The sequence below is a fragment of the Lontra canadensis genome, unplaced genomic scaffold (assembly GCF_010015895.1).
Source record: "Lontra canadensis isolate GAN:19392208 unplaced genomic scaffold, GSC_riverotter_1.0 scaffold160, whole genome shotgun sequence".
Taxonomy (NCBI): Eukaryota; Metazoa; Chordata; class Mammalia; order Carnivora; family Mustelidae; genus Lontra; species Lontra canadensis.
Window position 1 is genome coordinate 2,207,607 of NW_022631154.1, and position 16,032 is coordinate 2,223,638.

General features: G+C 60.1%; 1 protein-coding gene across 2 annotated transcripts; it reads right to left on the minus strand.

Moving 5' to 3' along the window:
- Positions 1-900: 900 nt before the first annotated feature.
- Positions 901-9,348, minus strand: HDGF (heparin binding growth factor). 2 transcript variants are annotated; one of them, XM_032845054.1, is made up of 6 exons: positions 9,000-9,348; positions 3,329-3,405; positions 3,077-3,215; positions 2,287-2,472; positions 1,822-2,051; positions 901-1,641 (listed from the first exon to the last, which is right to left on the minus strand). In XM_032845054.1, the coding sequence occupies exons 1-6, from the start codon at positions 9,084-9,086 to the stop codon at positions 1,635-1,637; spliced, it is 726 nt and encodes a 241-aa protein (XP_032700945.1). In that variant the 5' UTR covers positions 9,087-9,348; the 3' UTR covers positions 901-1,634. The 2 variants fall into 2 exon arrangements, with proteins under 2 accessions (XP_032700945.1, XP_032700947.1); XM_032845056.1 differs by lacking the exon at positions 9,000-9,348 and adding an exon at positions 8,691-8,832.
- Between the last annotated feature and the right edge of the window lie 6,684 nt (positions 9,349-16,032).

Genomic DNA, 16,032 nt, shown 5'->3' on the forward strand with positions numbered 1-16,032 from the left:
GGGAGGGCGGGAGATGACCTTCCCCGGCCGCTCCACGGGACTCCTGCGACTCGGGGTCGTGGGAGGACCCCGCTCGCGGGCCCCCGGCCCTTCCCCACCGCTTGGGCTGGCGGGCACCCCCGCTCGGACCCGACGCAGCAGCTCCCGTCCCCGGGCCGGTGCCCAGGACCCCGCTCCCGCCAGCCCCGCGCCGAGGCCTCCCAGGGGCCGGTGGAGCGAGGGGTGCGGCGCGCGGACTTGCAGCGCCCACCCCACCCGAGAAGGGGATCTCCGCGACCGCCGTCCCTCCCGTGCCTCCCCGCCCAAGCAGCAGGCGGATCCGAGCTAGTAATCAACGGGTTTTATTGTCCTAGAACTGAAATCGGCTACGGTTCTCGGAGCTACACTCCCAAAGCTACAGTCAGCAAGTTTTCATCAGAGCCCGAGGGAGAGGGGCGAGGGGAGACAGGTGACCGGAGAGAGGCAGAGAGACCACGTGCGAGAGGCTGGGCGAGGGCACTTCTTTCCCTGTCCTCTCAGTGGGGTTCGGGTCTGGTGACGACACTGAGGAGACCGGGTGGGGGTTGTGAATGGGCCGTGACAAGAGAAGGAACACCAAAGCCCCAGCTACAGAAAGAAAAGTCGTCAGACCCCAAACAGAAGGGGAGCCTCCCGGTGCACCTCGGGAGTGGGGGCAGCAGTGGGGGAAAGAGTGAGGAGGAGGGGGCACACGAAGGGATGGGGTCTTTAAAATTTTTTTTTTGTAATTTTCTTTTATTAAAAACATTTCCTAAAAAATGTGTCTTTTCCTTTATGTCTGGGTGACATTTATGACTGTAGGCTGGCCTTGAGCACGTGGGGTGGGGACAGGGCTAGGGGTCTCCCCAGGGCAGAGATCAAGGGGGGGGGCAGATACTCCTCAACACTCCCCTGCCCCCACTGGGTGAGGCCAACCCTGCCCGTCTCAGGAGGCCCCAATCTTTTGATGATCAGCTACAACTCCCAGAACTCCTGGGGTCACCAAAAAGAAGGGTGTTGTCAATCATCAAGGATTTATGGAAGGGAGCCCCTCCCCCACAAGCTGTCCCACTTTCCCTGAATCTAGGCAGCTGGGATAATAGGTATGGGAGGAAGGGACAGGAGTGCACGAAGACGCCATCCTCCTGCCCACCTCCTCCCCAACTTGAAGACTGCCCTTCTCTGGCCCAGAAGCCGACCCCCGCTGTCTCTTCTCCAGCTTTTCCACTCCTACCTCTGATCCCAGCTAACCCAGAGGTCCAGAATGCTGGGGGAGGGGGGTGGGGGAGGAGGTGTCAGGAGGTGGAAACAGCCAGTCCAGGCCCCACCAGATACCCTCAGAAACAGCTCCAGGCAGGCAGGGACACAATGGTTGCATCTCAGCCCATGAAGCAGAAGACAGGGCCCTGACTCAGATCAGATCACAGGGTGTTGGGGACAGGGAGGTGAGGGCCAGGTGGCCTGCCCCATCCAGGTCAATCTCCAGAGGCTGGGCTTGGAGCGGGGGGAGTAAGTGGAAGAGGAGAGCAGGGGGGTGGGGGGGAGGGGTTCCCAGTTTGCAGGCCATGGCCAGTTTCCCCAGTAGCACCCAGACAGCAGCAGGAACGGGGCAGGGGCTCCTCTTGAAACATTGGTGGCTACAGGCTGCGGGGGAGGGTTGGAGGGGAGAAGGGTTATCGCGTGGCCTTCTGCCAGCCACACCCCAGCCAGGGCCAGTGTCCTGGGGGAGCCCACCCTGCCTCCGCTGCAGGCCCTCCTCCTCCTCCTCTCCTCGGGTGGCTGGGCCCCCCGAGCCCAGCTGCCTCGGGCAGGGGGCTCCCTCACCTCTCATGATCTCTGATGCCTGGGGCCTCGGCATCTTCCTTGGCAGCCTCCTCCTCCTCCTCCTCCTCCTCCTCCTCTTCCTCCTCCCCTTGAGGAGGGCCCCGGCCAGAGCTGGGCTCCGAGGGGGTGCTGTTCTCCACCTCCACAGGGAGGGGCCTCTCAGCCAAGGGGGCTACTTCCTTCTCCTCCCCTTCAGGGTCTTCTGCCTCCTTGGGACGTTTAGGGGAGTCCTGGGGAGGATTGGCAGAGATGAGGCCCACTGAGGCCAGAGAGGGAGGACCCCAGCCACCTAGCAGAGCCCCCGGAGAGGCTCCTTCCTGGGGACACCCACTGTCCGCTTCCCCAGCCCTCTGCCAGCTGAAGGGTCTAGGGACCCCAGACTAGGTGCTGGTCTCCCCAGATCAGGATGTCCCTGAACACCCCTGCCCGCCCACGCCCTCTGCGGCTCCAGGTGGTGTCCGTCACCTCCAGCGTGTCCCCTGCTCTCCTCTTCAGCGCCCCCTTCTCGTTCTTCTCCTTGGCCGGCTCGTCGATGACCAGCTTCCCCTCCTCATCACTGCTACCCTCGGCGCTCCCCTTCTTGTCGCCATCCCCCTCTGCGGCTTCGGGCTCAGGCTCCGGCTCGTCCACAGAGCTCTTCTTCGGGGCGGACTGCGCGGAGACGGGAGGGGCTGAGTGGTACCAGCGGGGCCCATGGGGCCCCTCCCCGGACCCGCCCGCAGCCACTCACTCCTTCCTTCTCCCACCTCGCCCCCGCCCGCCCCCAGGTGCCCAGTCTCACGAGTGATTTGAGACCCACCTCTGTCGGATTAGCCCCGGGCTAAACCCACTGGCCGGGCAGGCAGGGCTCTGTGCAGGAGGGGGGAGGGCTGGAGCAGGAGGCAAAACCTCGGGTCAACTTCTCCCGAAGGGAGCTGGGACCCTTTCCCCGCCGACCCCCGCCCCCCACCCTCCCGCCTCATCCTGCCCGGCTCACGAGCACCTCCTCCTGGAAGCCTTTGTGGAAAGAGTTCAGGCTGAGTCCTACTCTCACACTAGGCCCCGTAAAGGGCTGTCCCCACTTACCGCCTCTGTCCTGTCCTTGCCCCCCACACCACGCACCCCACCCCCTGCGACCCCAGCCCCTCCTACAGGGCCTCCCCCACCCCCACCCCTACCCCCACTCCTGCAGGCTAAACATTTCCGGTCCCGTGGGCTCCGGAGCCAGTGGCCACACCTGCTTCCCAGGGGGTCTCTGGGGTGGACAGCCGCTCACCTGGTAGCCAGAGGCCTTGACAGTGGGGTTGTTCTCAATCTCCCACAGACCCTCGCTGAAGCCTTTCCTCTTGTTGGGCTTGCCAAACTTCTCCTTGGACTCCTCGTACGGGAAGAGGTCTTTGGGGCCCAGGAATGCCCTGGGGAGAGAGGGGAGACTGTGCTCTGGAGCCCTGGCTGGTAAGCTGCGCAGCCCCAGTGGGAGGGGCGCCAGATCAGCCTCTGACCGCCCCACCTCCAGGCCCTCACTCACGTCTCATGGGTCCCGAAAAAAAAGACTTGGTACTTGTTGGCTGTGGATTTCACGGCCGCCTCCGGCATCTCGTCGATCTGGGAGCAAGATGAGGGAAGGCAGTGAGTGGCGTCCTGAGGTCGAGTCTGGGGCTGAGGCCGGCCTCCAAGACACATTTGCGTAAAACCAGACTGAGACGGACCCGGGAGATCCCCGAAGTGGTGTTTAAACCCTTTCAAGCAGAAGGACTTCGTTCAGAGTCAGACAAGAAGCCCCGTGGAAACCTGGAGCCGGGACCTGCTCCTCGGGCTCGACAGCCCAGCCCAAGCAGGGACACCTCTCCCCTTCAGGCTCCCTGGGCTACTGCCCGCCTACAAGCCACTGTGCCCACCGTGCAGGTGCTGCCTCGAGCCCTTCGTGCCATCGGCTCACCGGAGAGCCCATCCAATCACCTCCTCCCGGGCACCAAGGTCGGAATCCCCACGCTGCCACCAATACACTTGGAAGACCTGGGGCAACGCAGTCAACGTCCCCGACCTCAGTTACCTCATCTGTAAAATGAAGCTTGTCAAGGCACTTAAGCCGTCCGGTGGGTAAGGATTAAATGGCCATGGCCATGGCCTGGCCCGCAGTCCAGCCCTCAGGTGTGAGCCCTCCTCCCCGGACAGACGCTGGCCTCTGGTCTCCCACACTCAGTCTTGGGGAGCCTTCCCCTCACAGAAGGCTCAGCCCCTCTCCTTCAGAGCCCCAGGGTCACGGTCACCCGCAGGAGTATCTGAGCACGGCCCGTGGAATCAGCCTTGCACCTGCCCTGAGACCTGAGACCTGGTCTGTCTGTCCCCCCTCCTAGGGGCCTGGCGCGCCCACAGCTCAAAGATCTGACACTGGAAGCTGAGCAGCAGGGAAAGGCGGCCGGTTCTGGTGGAGGGGGAGGGACAAGGGCAAGGGCTGCCCACCTGACACCCCCCCCCAAGACAATGCCACAGGCCTCTGGGGAGCACTTTGAAAGACTCTTGAGGTCAGACACTCATTTTACAGAGGAGGAAACACGCCCCCCAAAATGACAGGGGAAGTTAGTGAGGGTCTGAGTTGGTCTCCTGACTTGACCCCCCTGTCCCCCACATCCCACAGGCGCGAGGAGCACCGTGGTGGGGAAGGTGCAGAGGTCTGCGGTCAGGGAAATGGACAGGCAGCGTCCCTCCCCATCAGCCTCCCCTGACCAGGCCCTGGAAGCCCAGGCCAAGCTGAGCTGGGGGCAGAGGGGCGGGGGGACTACAACTCCCAGCAACACTTGCAGCCACCCCAGTAGCCTGGCTTCCCGCCGGACACAGGCCAGGTGGCCATGTTTACTGGGGCCCCAGGCACAGATAGGACCCAAACGGCCAGGCCAAGGAGGTGATTAACACAGAGACTGGGACGCAGGGCCTGACCTGGGCCGCTGAGGAGGCTGGGGGGCTGGAAACCAGCTGAGACACACCCAGGAGAGGGGGTGGGGCCCTGGGCCTGAAGGGGGCGGGCATCTTGCTCCAGGCATGGAGCCTTCAGGTCCCTGGGCACCTCCCCCCTTGCCCTGTGGCCTCTGGGGACAGAGGTCCGGCTCCTCCCCTCAGGAAGGCCCAGCACCAACTGGGCCCTCCCCATGACCAAGAGCTTGGGGTGTGATAGCAGGGGGTGGAAAGGCACGCAGTTCCCCCCCACAAACAGGATCCCCATCGCCATGACAACCCACCCCGCCCCCGGGGCCACTCAGCAACCAGGAATGTGACCACCCCTCCCCCCCAGGCCCTCTCTCCGGACTGGGGAGGAGGGGACACTAACACACCCCACCCCCGAGCCTGGAGTCTGGCACCTGGGTCCCAGGCTGCAGCCTGAAACCACAGCTAGGGGCTGGAGGGCCTAGGCCCTTCTCAGGAAGCCAGCCCTTGGGTGCAGGCGCAGGAGGAGTTGGTTCCCGGCCAGAACACCTGGGTCTTGTGACCATGCAGCTCCCCACCCCCTCTCAAAGGGGGCAAGCAAAAAAACAAAATGTGAGCCTCCAAGGCTTAGAGGTCCCCAGAGAAAGGCTCAGGACAATAGCAGAAGGCCTGGGCCTCCTCTTGGAGGATCTCAGCTCCAGAAACCAGGGGCAGGGCTGGGGAGCAAAGGGTCTTGCTGGGAGCACAGCAGGGAACCTTGCGCTCTGCATTCTTGGTGGTCACACCTGAGCTGGGGTGTTAACCTGCTGGAGGGCAGAAATAAGAAACTGAGGCTCCGGAAAGGAGGGGCCAGAAGTTCTCCCAAGGAGCACAGTTAGGGCAGGGCTGCTCCCAGACACAGGCCATGGGAGGCCATGGGAGGCCATGGACAGCGAAGTCAGAGGCAGCTCAGCGGTGTGACGGGGGACCCAGGAGGCCACCAGCTGCCCAGCCTCAGGGGCGGAGGAGAAACAAAAAAATGGATGGGAATTAAAAACAAAACAATTAACCAGATACAGCCGCCCTGCTGACCCCTTCACATAAAAGGGTGGGTCTGGAAGAAACGAAGCCAGCAGCCTGGGCAGGTGGGCACCCACCCCAACAGGGCCAACCCCACCCCGGCCTCCCCTTGACTGTAGGTTCCTGTGGGGGAGGTGCCAGGAGAGGGGTGCTCCTTCCACTTAATGCAAGTCCCAGCCCCTCACCTCCACCGGGGAAAAATCCCTTCCATCCTTCAAGCTGCAAAGGAAACGTCGTTTCTTGCATTTTGAAGCAAAGGGCGGTTCTTCCTCCACATAGAGGACATGAGGTCTCAGGGGAGGCCTGTACCCCCAATACAGACATATGTCTCCCAGGCTTTATATCCAGGCTGTGACTCAGAACAAGTGACTCAAGGCTAAGTGGGTCAGGGTGGGGCCAGAGGAGGGCTGGGGACCCCCCCACACCCCCCCACACACTGACCAACAGGGGAGGGGGCTCCGAGGCTTCTCAGCCACAGCGGGAATCCAGAAGGTCCATCCTCCCAGGCCAGGGCCCATCCACTCCAGGCCCAGCCCTCTGCACTTGCTGCATCACACAGAGCCGAGCACATGACTCATGTCTTCCCAGAGCCCACGGTCATCCTCTGAGGTCTGACACGGGAGCTGAAGCTCCCAGGTGCAGAAAGCAGGCAACTCCCCAGCCCAGGGCGGCCGGCCCACACGGAGGAAGAGAGTAGGGAAGGCTAAGCCCACACAGCCTGCCAGCCAGGGTTCTGACCACCACACCCAGGGCCAGGCCCAACCTGACCCAGGAACCAGAAAATCTGGGGCAGGAGACAGTTGGGGCCGGGAAAGTGTGGCAAGCCTGAGAGACAGAAAAGAGAAGGTGGGGCCTAGCCGTGGGGGGGGGCAGGGGGAGTGAGCTGGGTGAGGCCCTCTGGCTGCTCAGGTTTTCTGGGATTGTGAAACAGGAAGCAGAGAGGAGGAAGGAACCTGGGAGGGAAAAAATCCCTGAGTCTTGGAGGTTAATTGCTAAGTGCTTGGAGATCCCCCAAGAAGTCAAGCAGGAGGAAGAGGGAAAGGAGAAGGTTAAGATGGAGTCACCCTCCACTCCAGGCAGGTCTTGCCGACCACGTGGCCCCTCTGGCTGGGCCTCTCCCCGCCTCACCCCCAGTCAGCCGTCCTCCCCAGAAGCAGGCCCTTCGCCATGGCTGAGGATTCTGTCTCTTAGATTAGGTGGGGCTGTCTATGAGGGCCCCACACTCCTCCTCCCTCTCAGGAAGGGCCAGGCCCCTTCAGACTCTGTCCGTCTGGGGACTAAGGCAGCATCCCAGCACGATGAGGAGGCTTGAACTGGTGTGTTCTTTCCACGTGAGAGGGGGATTCATCTGGGAGGTAAGAGCCTTGGGTGGACCATTCCCCTAATGTCACAGAAGCCAGAGCACAGGCTTAGGGTGGCACCTTCTTGCCATCCAGTCTGACCTGCCCTCCCCAAGCCAAGCTCTATCTCTAAGGTCCAGGCCTCAAAAAGAAGACCTGTCTTCCTGTCCCCACTTTCTGTCCTGGAGGTCCAGAGTGAAGACAAGACAGAAGGGCATCCCCAACCTAGCCTCACCCTGAAGCTCTACCTCATGGGACCCAATGTGGGCCCCTGTGTCCCCCTCCCTTTTTTCTCTTCCCCGATCCGGGGAAAGAGTTCCCCGCAACCCACATTCCAGCTGCACCCCTCCCTGGGGCCTGGGCCAGCCTCCAGACTTTGTCCCACCCCCAGGAGGTAGGAGCAGTGAAGACCTGGGTTCAGTTCTTGCCAGGCCCAACAAGGTCTTGGCGTCCGGGCCTAGAAGCCGGACAGATCAAAGGTGCAGGGTAAAGTACACCACGGTCCACACGTCACACACACCATGTGCACACCAGGCTGGGTGGCTGCTTCTGCTTCCAGCACCCCCCACGGCCCAGGATCTTAGGAGGCCCTGAAAGCTGGGAGAGCCCCACTTCTCCCTGTACTTCCTTCCATTCACAGGCTGCACATCTGGAAGTTTCAAGGAACAAGGAGCTCCAGGGATACAGGATTACGCACGCTGCTCGGAAGAGGGTATAGAGTGAGGAAAGGGCCTAAGTGGCCCCCAAAGTTGGCCTGGCCACCTGAACTAGGTCCAGCGGAGCCTGGGGCAACTTTCCCCAGCTCCAGCAGGGTCTGCAACCATAAGGACACAGACTCATGTGGAAAGGAACCCAAAGCCTGGAGGCCGTTCTGCTCTTGGCCCCTGGCCTGGAAACTGCCCTCCACCCACTGCTCTCTGCCCTCCTATTCCGTTCTCCTGAGTCCTACCTCTAGGGGACAGTCACACTCCCTCCCAATTCCAAAGGCCTCTTCACACCAACTTTGAAGTTGCCAGAGACAACTGCCCCCCCACCCGTGACACCCCCGACCTCCTCCAGCAACCTCCCTCCCCCCACTCCCCTTATTTGAGTTGAACGAGTCCTTAGGGGAAACCTGATGCACACACCAGGTTGGGCTTTCGGGCCCCACCCTCCCACCTGGCCAGGTGCTGGGGCTGGGGGGGCGCGTATTGGCGGGCTGACTCAACCACATGGCAGACCCGGCCGTTGTGGCGGGAGGATCCTATCCGAGGGGGAGCAGCAGCTCGGGCTTCCCCCACCCAGCCTCCAGGAAGAGGCAGCCTGGACTGCACCTCCCGGCCTCCCAGGGCCGTGCCACCCTCAGCCCCCCGCCTGAGTTGCCAGCATATGGAGGAACACTTTTGTAGGGCTGCGGAGCGAGGGGTCCTGGCGGAGAACTTCCGAGCCAGGCAGATCCCCTCTTACGCCGCCCCCAAACACTCCTCGACCCTCCCAACTTCAGACCTCTCTCGGCCGCCCCGAACCAAAGTTTTCCAGAAGGGAACTCCGCCTCCACTCAGCCCTCCCCGGCGGGGACCCTCCTGCTACCTTGCGGTGCGAGCGGGCTCCGACCTGGGGCAGCGACTAAGGACGACACCGGGGGTCTCTAAGGGGGTCCCCGGGCGCCCGGGAGGGGTTCCCGACGGCCCCAGCCCAGGCCGCGCGCCCCACGCCGCCAGCCTCGGGGGCCCCCCCCGCCCCCACCATTATGTAACCGGCGGGGGGGGCGCGGACACGCTCGCAGCGAGCCGGCGACTCGGCTGCCCCCCGCCCGCGCCCCTTCGCGCGGGGCGCCCGCATCCTCCCGGGTGTTACGCAACCCAGCCCGGGGCCGGGGCGGCGGGCCGCGCTGCTCACCCGGGCCGGCCAGTGCGGGTAGCCCTTCATCTTGGCGAACACCAGGTCCCCGCACTTGTACTCCTTCTGCCGGTTGGAGCGCGACATGGCGGGGCTCCGGGCGCCCCGGGCTCCGCGCCGCGCCGGCGAGCGTGAGCCCAAGTTTGCGCGCGCGGCGGTGGCGGCGCCGCTGCGCTCCGGCCCTCGCGCGGCCCCCGCCTCGATGGCGGCCCCCGGCCCCAGCTCCGGCGCGGCCACGGCTGTGCGCCCGCGCCGCTCGGACGGGGCGGGCGCGGATGCGGCGGCGCGGTGCTGCGCGCTCGTGCGGTTGTTTGTGTTTGAAATTCAATTGCTCCCTCCTCGGCGCGAGGCCTCTTCCTCCTCCCCCGCCGGCCCCCTCCCCCTCCTCCCCCGCTCCCCTCCCCCTCCCGCGCCGGTTCGATGCGCGCGGCGCTCGACGCCCCGGGCCTGCCGCGGCCCGACGCCCAACCCGGGGCCGCCCGGCGGCGCGCAGCGGCACAGGCTTGAGGAGTCGAGCGCCGAGCTAGCCGAGCGGGCTTTGTGTGCGGCTGTCGGGGGGCGCCCGCCTGCACGCCCGCCGGGAGGAGCTGGCGCCCGGCTGGACGGAGCGGTCTGGCGCCCCTCCCCTGGGCCCGGGATAGCTCGCACGCGGGGCCCGACGCGGCCGCCGGAGCCCATGTGCTCGCGGGCTCTCCCTGCCCTCCGCCCCCTCCGTGTCCCCCAGTGCTTGCGAGGCACCGACGTGCAGACGCCCGGGGGTCCGAACGGCCTCGGCGGAGGGGAGAGGCTCGAGTTTGGGAGTCGGGAGGTGTCCGAGGGCTCGTGGGCCACGTTCTGGGCGCTACTTCCTGGCAAAGGCGGTCTGGGCTCCTCCACCGCTGAGCCTGCAAAGACGGTCCCTGTTCTCAGGGTTGGGGGGGAGGTGGGGGGGGACCCCACACAAGGCCGGTAAATCCCAAACCTCCAGTAAACCACACCGTGAAGATCGGGGAGCCGGACACTGCCTCTCTGGGGAGGGAGAGGGGGAATGGGGCAGAATCTGGGAAGGCTTCACAGAGGTGGTGACGGAGCTGGCGTCGGAGAATGAGGGATTCTGCTGGATTCCATATTCCGTTTCTGTCTGGCTTCTAGGTTGACAAGGGGTGGAGCCAAAACTTGAACTCAGGTCTCTTCCCATTAAGCCAAACAGAGCTGTAGTAATTATTTCTCGGGTTTGCTGAAATCCAGGCACCTATGGTCTCTTAGAAATAAGATATTTGGGGGGCGCCTGGGTGGCTCAGTGGTTTAAGCCTCTGCCTTCGGCTCAGGTCATGATCTCAGGGTCCTGGGATTGAGCCCCGCATCCGGCTCTCTGCTCAGCAGGGAGACTGCCTCCCCCTTTCGCTCTGCCTGCCTCTCTGCCTACTTGTGATTTCTGTCTGTCAAATAAATAAATAAAATCTTTAAAATAAAATAAAATCTTAAAAAAAAAAAAGGGAAATAAGATATTTGGGGCTCCTGCGTGGCTCAGGGGGTTAAGCTTCTGCCTTCCGCTCAGGTCATGATCTCGGCCACATCGGGTCATGCCCAACGACCCCCTCTCTCTGCCTGCCTCTCCGCCTACTTATGATCTCTGTCAAATAAATAAAATCTTTTTTAAAAATTAAAAAAAGAAGAAATAAGATATTTGGATCTCTTATGGCACTTCTGAGATCCTTAAAGTTTTGCAACTGCATGTTCTGGATTTGAATAGGTAAAATAGGCATGCATGCTTTTCTAACCGCGAGTTTCCCGATGCACTTCAAAGCATATGCAAAGTCTTCCTGCAAGGAAGCCCAGGATGTAGCAGAAGGCCAAGGTCCACACCCCGCTCCTGAGAACAGGGACCCCTTGAACTTCCCTGAGCCCCCTTCCTGACCCGGACTTGGGAGGCAGGGGATGGCTGCTCCGTGTTAACTGACACTGCTCCGCACAGTCGTACCAGCCCGCCGCTGGTATGCATTCCGTCCTTAACGGCAATGCATTTCACGGGTTTTGCTTTCATAACAGTGTGGCCTCTCGGCATAGTTCCCCCTTGTAATAGGAGTCGCTCTGGCCCTGTCCACAGGCGCTCCTGTAGCAAAGGGACACTCCCGGTGCAATGAAAGAGCCAGATATGGCCTCAGCCACAGACAGAGCTTGTTGCAACACAGCTCCCAGGTTCCAGTTGTTGCGCGGCAGGGCGTTCCGGCGTGAGCTGTTGTCAGTGTGGTGGTTCTGATCCTGCCCTTTTCTCTGTTCTTGTTAGCAGAGTCTTGTCACAGGTTCCTAAGGCTGTCTCAGGAAATCCTGTCCCCCAATATATTTCCTTTAAGTGTCCAGGCCGGTGTTAGAGACAGGCGACATTCAGCACAACAAACATGTTCTAAACTGTTCTCCAATCTAGTGCAGCCCCCCAAGAGCCCCATCTCTCCGTGCTGCTGCGTCCCAACAGGTAGCTGCAAGGCCTCTGAACCCTTCCACAAGTCTCTCAGGCCGCCATCCAGTCCACCTGCAGATGCTGGCTGCGGGGAAACTATCAGGATTCCCTTTGTTGCAGTAATCCCCCCACCCCCCCACCCCAGCCCTTGGTTGCAATTTAATATCCAAGTTTTCCCTACAATAACATCCTCAACCACCTCACAGCTGGCCCTAACAGCCCAGCCAAGCTCAATTACGGTGGCGGGGGTGGGGGGTGCTGAGCCGACCTCCCCTGGGAGTCCGGTGGAACTTAGTGCCCTGCACGCTTGAATGGGCCCACAAATCATCTGGGAATCCTCTTGAAAAGCAGAATCTAACTCAGTATGGTTGGGGACGGCTGCCGTTCCAACAAGCCCCAAGGTGGGGCTTCTGCTTTGGACCCCCGTTTGAGCGGTGGGATGGAAAACACACAGGTCACAGGCCCCCAGATTCCCAGCCCAGCTTGGAACCAATTCACAGATGTGTCCGTGAAATCCTTCCGTGGATGCTGGTGTTTGGTTCAACTTGTGTGTGGGAGGGGGTCAGGACAGAAGTCAGGGGACTCAGGGCCCTGCCGCAGAGGAGATTGTGAGGGCAAACCCCGCGCTAGGGTTCTGAAGCCTCTCTCTGGAGGGCCAAGGTCAGGGGCATGGTGGGGTCCTTAGTGTCCCTGTGGGGAAGGGGGGAGTAACAACGCAGCCCGAGCGCTGGTGCTCAGGGAGCTAGGAGAAGGGGCAGTGTGGTCTGGTGGAAACTACCCGGGTTAGCATGTCAGGGAAACTGGTTTGAATCTCACTTTTGGCAAACAACTTGGATAGAATTTCTAAACCAAATTCTCTTCCACTGTAAAACTGTGATACAGATTACTACCTTGTGGGGTGTCGTGAAGGGCAGAGGAGCCCGGCCCTCTGAAAACCTCAGACGCTCTGTAGGTTCAAGAGAAAGTTCAGTTGCCTTCTCCTGGGCTTCCAAGTTAGGGGTTCAGCTCCCGTGCCCGCTCTGTGTGAAGCCCCCCCACCCCCGTTACCCTCTGGAACAGGGAGGTAGAATGGGTGGTTCAGACCAGCGGTTTGCAAAATGGGTCTGCATTGACCCCTCCCCTGGGATGTAAAAGAGGGGATATGTGTATTTATGCATTTCACTAGGGCATCCAAGCGGTCCAGTGGCCTCGCCCAAGCCCCTCCCGGCCACAGGATCCTACAGAGCTACCTAACCCCGAGTCTCAGTCTGCATGTCTGTAAAGAGGGCTCGTGAAGGGACGGGCACGGATAAATGTATCTGGGGGCTCCTGGGTGGCTCAATTGGTTGGGCATCTGCCTTCCACGGGGTAGGGGGGTGATCCCAGAGTCCTGGGGTTGGGCTCCCCGCTCCGCGGGGGTCTGCTTCTCCTTCTGCCTCTTCCTCTGCCCTGCTCCTGTGCTCTCTCTCTCTCTCAAATACATAAATAAAATTGTTAAATAAATGAATACATGTATCTAGACTGTTCCGAGCAGAGCCTGGAACATAGTCAGTGCCTGCTGGGTTTGCAGCCGCTGTATTTACGCTCCTTCTACACTTTCCGTGATGTGTACTTCGAGAAAGTGGGCTCCTCTGCACCCAGCTGCCCGGGCACTGGCCTTGGGCCCGTTCTGGTGGGCACTGCTGCCGTGGCTGGCATGGGGGGAGGCGGCTGGCTCAGCTCATGTTTGACTCCCAGCCCCACCACTGACTGACCATGACCTGCCTCAAGTTAGCAACCTTCCTGTGGGGAGGGGACGTCCAGGAATCCATGCATGTGTGTGCTCCGTGGGAGCCTTAGAACACGGGGGCCGCGGGTCGGTGGCTACGGGGCGTTAGCTGTTTGCTGCTGGTGTAATAGTAGCTGTTTTTCTTTTTTCTCTTTTAAGATTTTATTTATTTATTTGACAGAGAGATTACAAGTAGGCAGAGCGGCAGCAGAGAGAGAGGAGGAAGCAGGCTCCCCGCTGAGCAGAGAGCCCGATGCGGGGCTCGATCCTAGGACCCTGAGATCATGACCTGAGCCGAAGGCAGAGGCTTTAACCCACTGAGCCACCCAGGCGCCCCAGTAGCTGTTTTTCTTGAAAACGCCCATGTGTTATAAGTCTTCCATACATCTAATAGCCTTCATAATAAAGAAATATGTTTTTAAGGACTTTATTTATGTATTTGATAGATGGAGCCAGAGAGCGTGGTGGAGGGATGGCAGAGGGAGAGGGGGAAGCAGGCTCCCCGTTGAACAGGTGCTCTGACTCAGGGCTCAATCCCTGGGATCCTGATCTGACCTGAAGGCAGGCGCTTAACCAACTGAGCCACCCAGGCGCCCCTAAAGAAATATTTTTTAAAAAGAGGGCTCTGTTTTACAAAACGTGACAATCATTGGATTCACGTTCTAAGACTGTGCTTAATGTTAACTTAAATGGGTTAACATTAAGAGTAATTCAATGTTCAGTTCCTCAGTCGCTCAGGCCACACTTAGGTGCTCGGGGGAACCTCGCGTGGCTGGTGGCCAGTGTGCCACACTCCGCAGACACAGAACGTTTCGGTTCTCGCAGAAGTTTTCTTGGACACCACAGCTCCAAGGCAATGGCTTTTCCCTTGAGGTCTACATTAAAGTCAGTTGCAGAATTAAAATATTACTAATGGGGGGGGCACCTGGTTGGCCCAGTGGGTAGAGCATGTAACTCTGGATCGTAAGGTCGAGAGTTCAAGCCCCATGTTGGGTGTAGCACTTACTTAAAAACAAAACAAAACCTAATGCATGGGCCCGAGTGCCCAGAATTTATATTTAATTAGTTGACAGTGGGAGCCATTAAAGGGTTGGGACAGGAGAGAAACGTGAACTTCCGGAAGCTTCACCAGGCAATGGCACGGAAGCGGAGGGGCCTGGGATCGGCAGGTCAGGGGAGAGCACACAGCCCGGCCCCTGCTGCTGGTGTGTTCCCTGTAGGGCAGCCGCCGAGGCCCTGGGGCTCCACTCTCCCCAAGTGTGGCAGTGGTGACAGCTCCGTAGCTCTCAGGGGAGAGACCCTGCACCTTCCAGAGTGAGAAGCGGCAGAGCATCTCGAGATCCCCGGGAGGCCCGCACCGCCGTTTTAGAAACTCAGCTTAATTTCCTTGGTAAGTTATTAGTACGGGGCATATGATACATAAGATTTCGGGGATAAAGAAGGTGATTTTGAGAAAAGCGGTCTCCATGGCACCTGTCTCTCCTAGCTGCCCCAGTTTTCTTCTTAGAGACCAAATATAGGACCAACCTCTAGGCGTCTTCCAGTCGTATCCTCTCTATACCACTTTCAAGCAAACACAGAGCTATTTGGTGCCCAGAAATCACAACCTCCCCGATGCGGGGCCCTGCACTTTCTCTTGCTGCCTGGGTGTAGCTCGGGGCCCGCTGGGCTTCGCCAGGAGGCTCTGTCGCGTGCCCACCTGCTGCTGGGCTGCAGGTTCCTTAACCCAGCCCCCGCCCTTGGGCTGTTAGGTGTCCTCTCTCTCTGAAACACCTGCTGTAGCAAACACGAATGCCCACATTTCAAGTCACTCTGCAGGAAGGGTCTCTCCCCATTTTTCTCTTCAATTTGCAGAATGAAAGAGATACAAGGCCCGTCACGGTCACGGTCTTTGCTGGAGCTTGCTGACTGGTAGTGCAGGCCATGACCTGGTTGCTTACGGACAGGGGTGCCCAGGGTCCGATGTGAAACCCTCCGCTCTGTACAGCCATGAACCAACCACAGGTCTGTCTGCTTTCCCCTGAGTCCCTGGGGCTTAAAGGAAGGAGGTCTGGGGCCAGGGTCGGGGCGACGGAATCACTGGAGCTGTAATCCTGTGTGGGCAGACTCCCCTCTCACTGACACCAGGAACAGAAACCTGGGGAGTTGGAGAGGAGCCCAGCTGGTGATGGGTGAGGAGGAGTCACGGTCACTTCCCGGCCTGATGAGGTTGAACCCTGCTGGGTTCACTCCCTGTTTTTCCCTCCAGAGAGAGACCGCATCCTTCCAAGTACGGAGGCAGGACTGGCCCTACGGCAGTGTGGCTGATGGTGGCCTCTGTGGGGACAGATGTCAGTGAGGTGCTGCAAAGCCATTCCCGCCACCACATAGTTGGTGGCTTGGGGCTTCATTCATTCGCCTACTGACTCATTCCTTCGCCCTCACACATTTCCTCGGACGTTGTTAGGTGCCGTGCGAGTCTGCTAGAGGGGGAAAGGAGTGGGTCTGGAGACGAACACGACAGGTGGCTCCAGCCTTGGGTCACTATCGCAGCCCAGCCCTGCCCCAACTTTGTGTTCCAGTTTGGAAGCTTCTAGTGTTCTCACTCCAAATTCACTTTCCCTCCTTTAGGTTTTGGTATGTTGATTTGTTTTTTCAAAATATTCATGCAAACCCACCAACCCAATAATGTCAAGCCTATCTATACAGACAACACGTAAAATCAGTAAAGGACCAGCGACCCAGTTGAAAAATGGGCAAACACGGGGACAAGACTTTCACATAAAAAAGAAATATATATAATGCCCACACACGTGAGAAGATGGTCTCATTAGCGATGCACAAAACTCTAATCAAGACCACGCTCGGAG

Bases quoted from the DNA above. Each gene is read 5' to 3' on its own strand.
- HDGF (XM_032845054.1), bottom strand. From the start codon at position 9,086: ATGTCGCGCTCCAACCGGCAGAAGGAGTACAAGTGCGGGGACCTGGTG. The intron at 3,216-3,328 runs GTGAGTGAGGGC...CTCTCTCCCCAG, and splicing joins TTTTTCGGGACCCATGAGAC to GGCATTCCTGGGCCCCAAAG. The intron at 2,473-3,076 runs GTGAGCGGCTGT...GTCTCCGCGCAG, and splicing joins TCAAGGCCTCTGGCTACCAG to TCCGCCCCGAAGAAGAGCTC.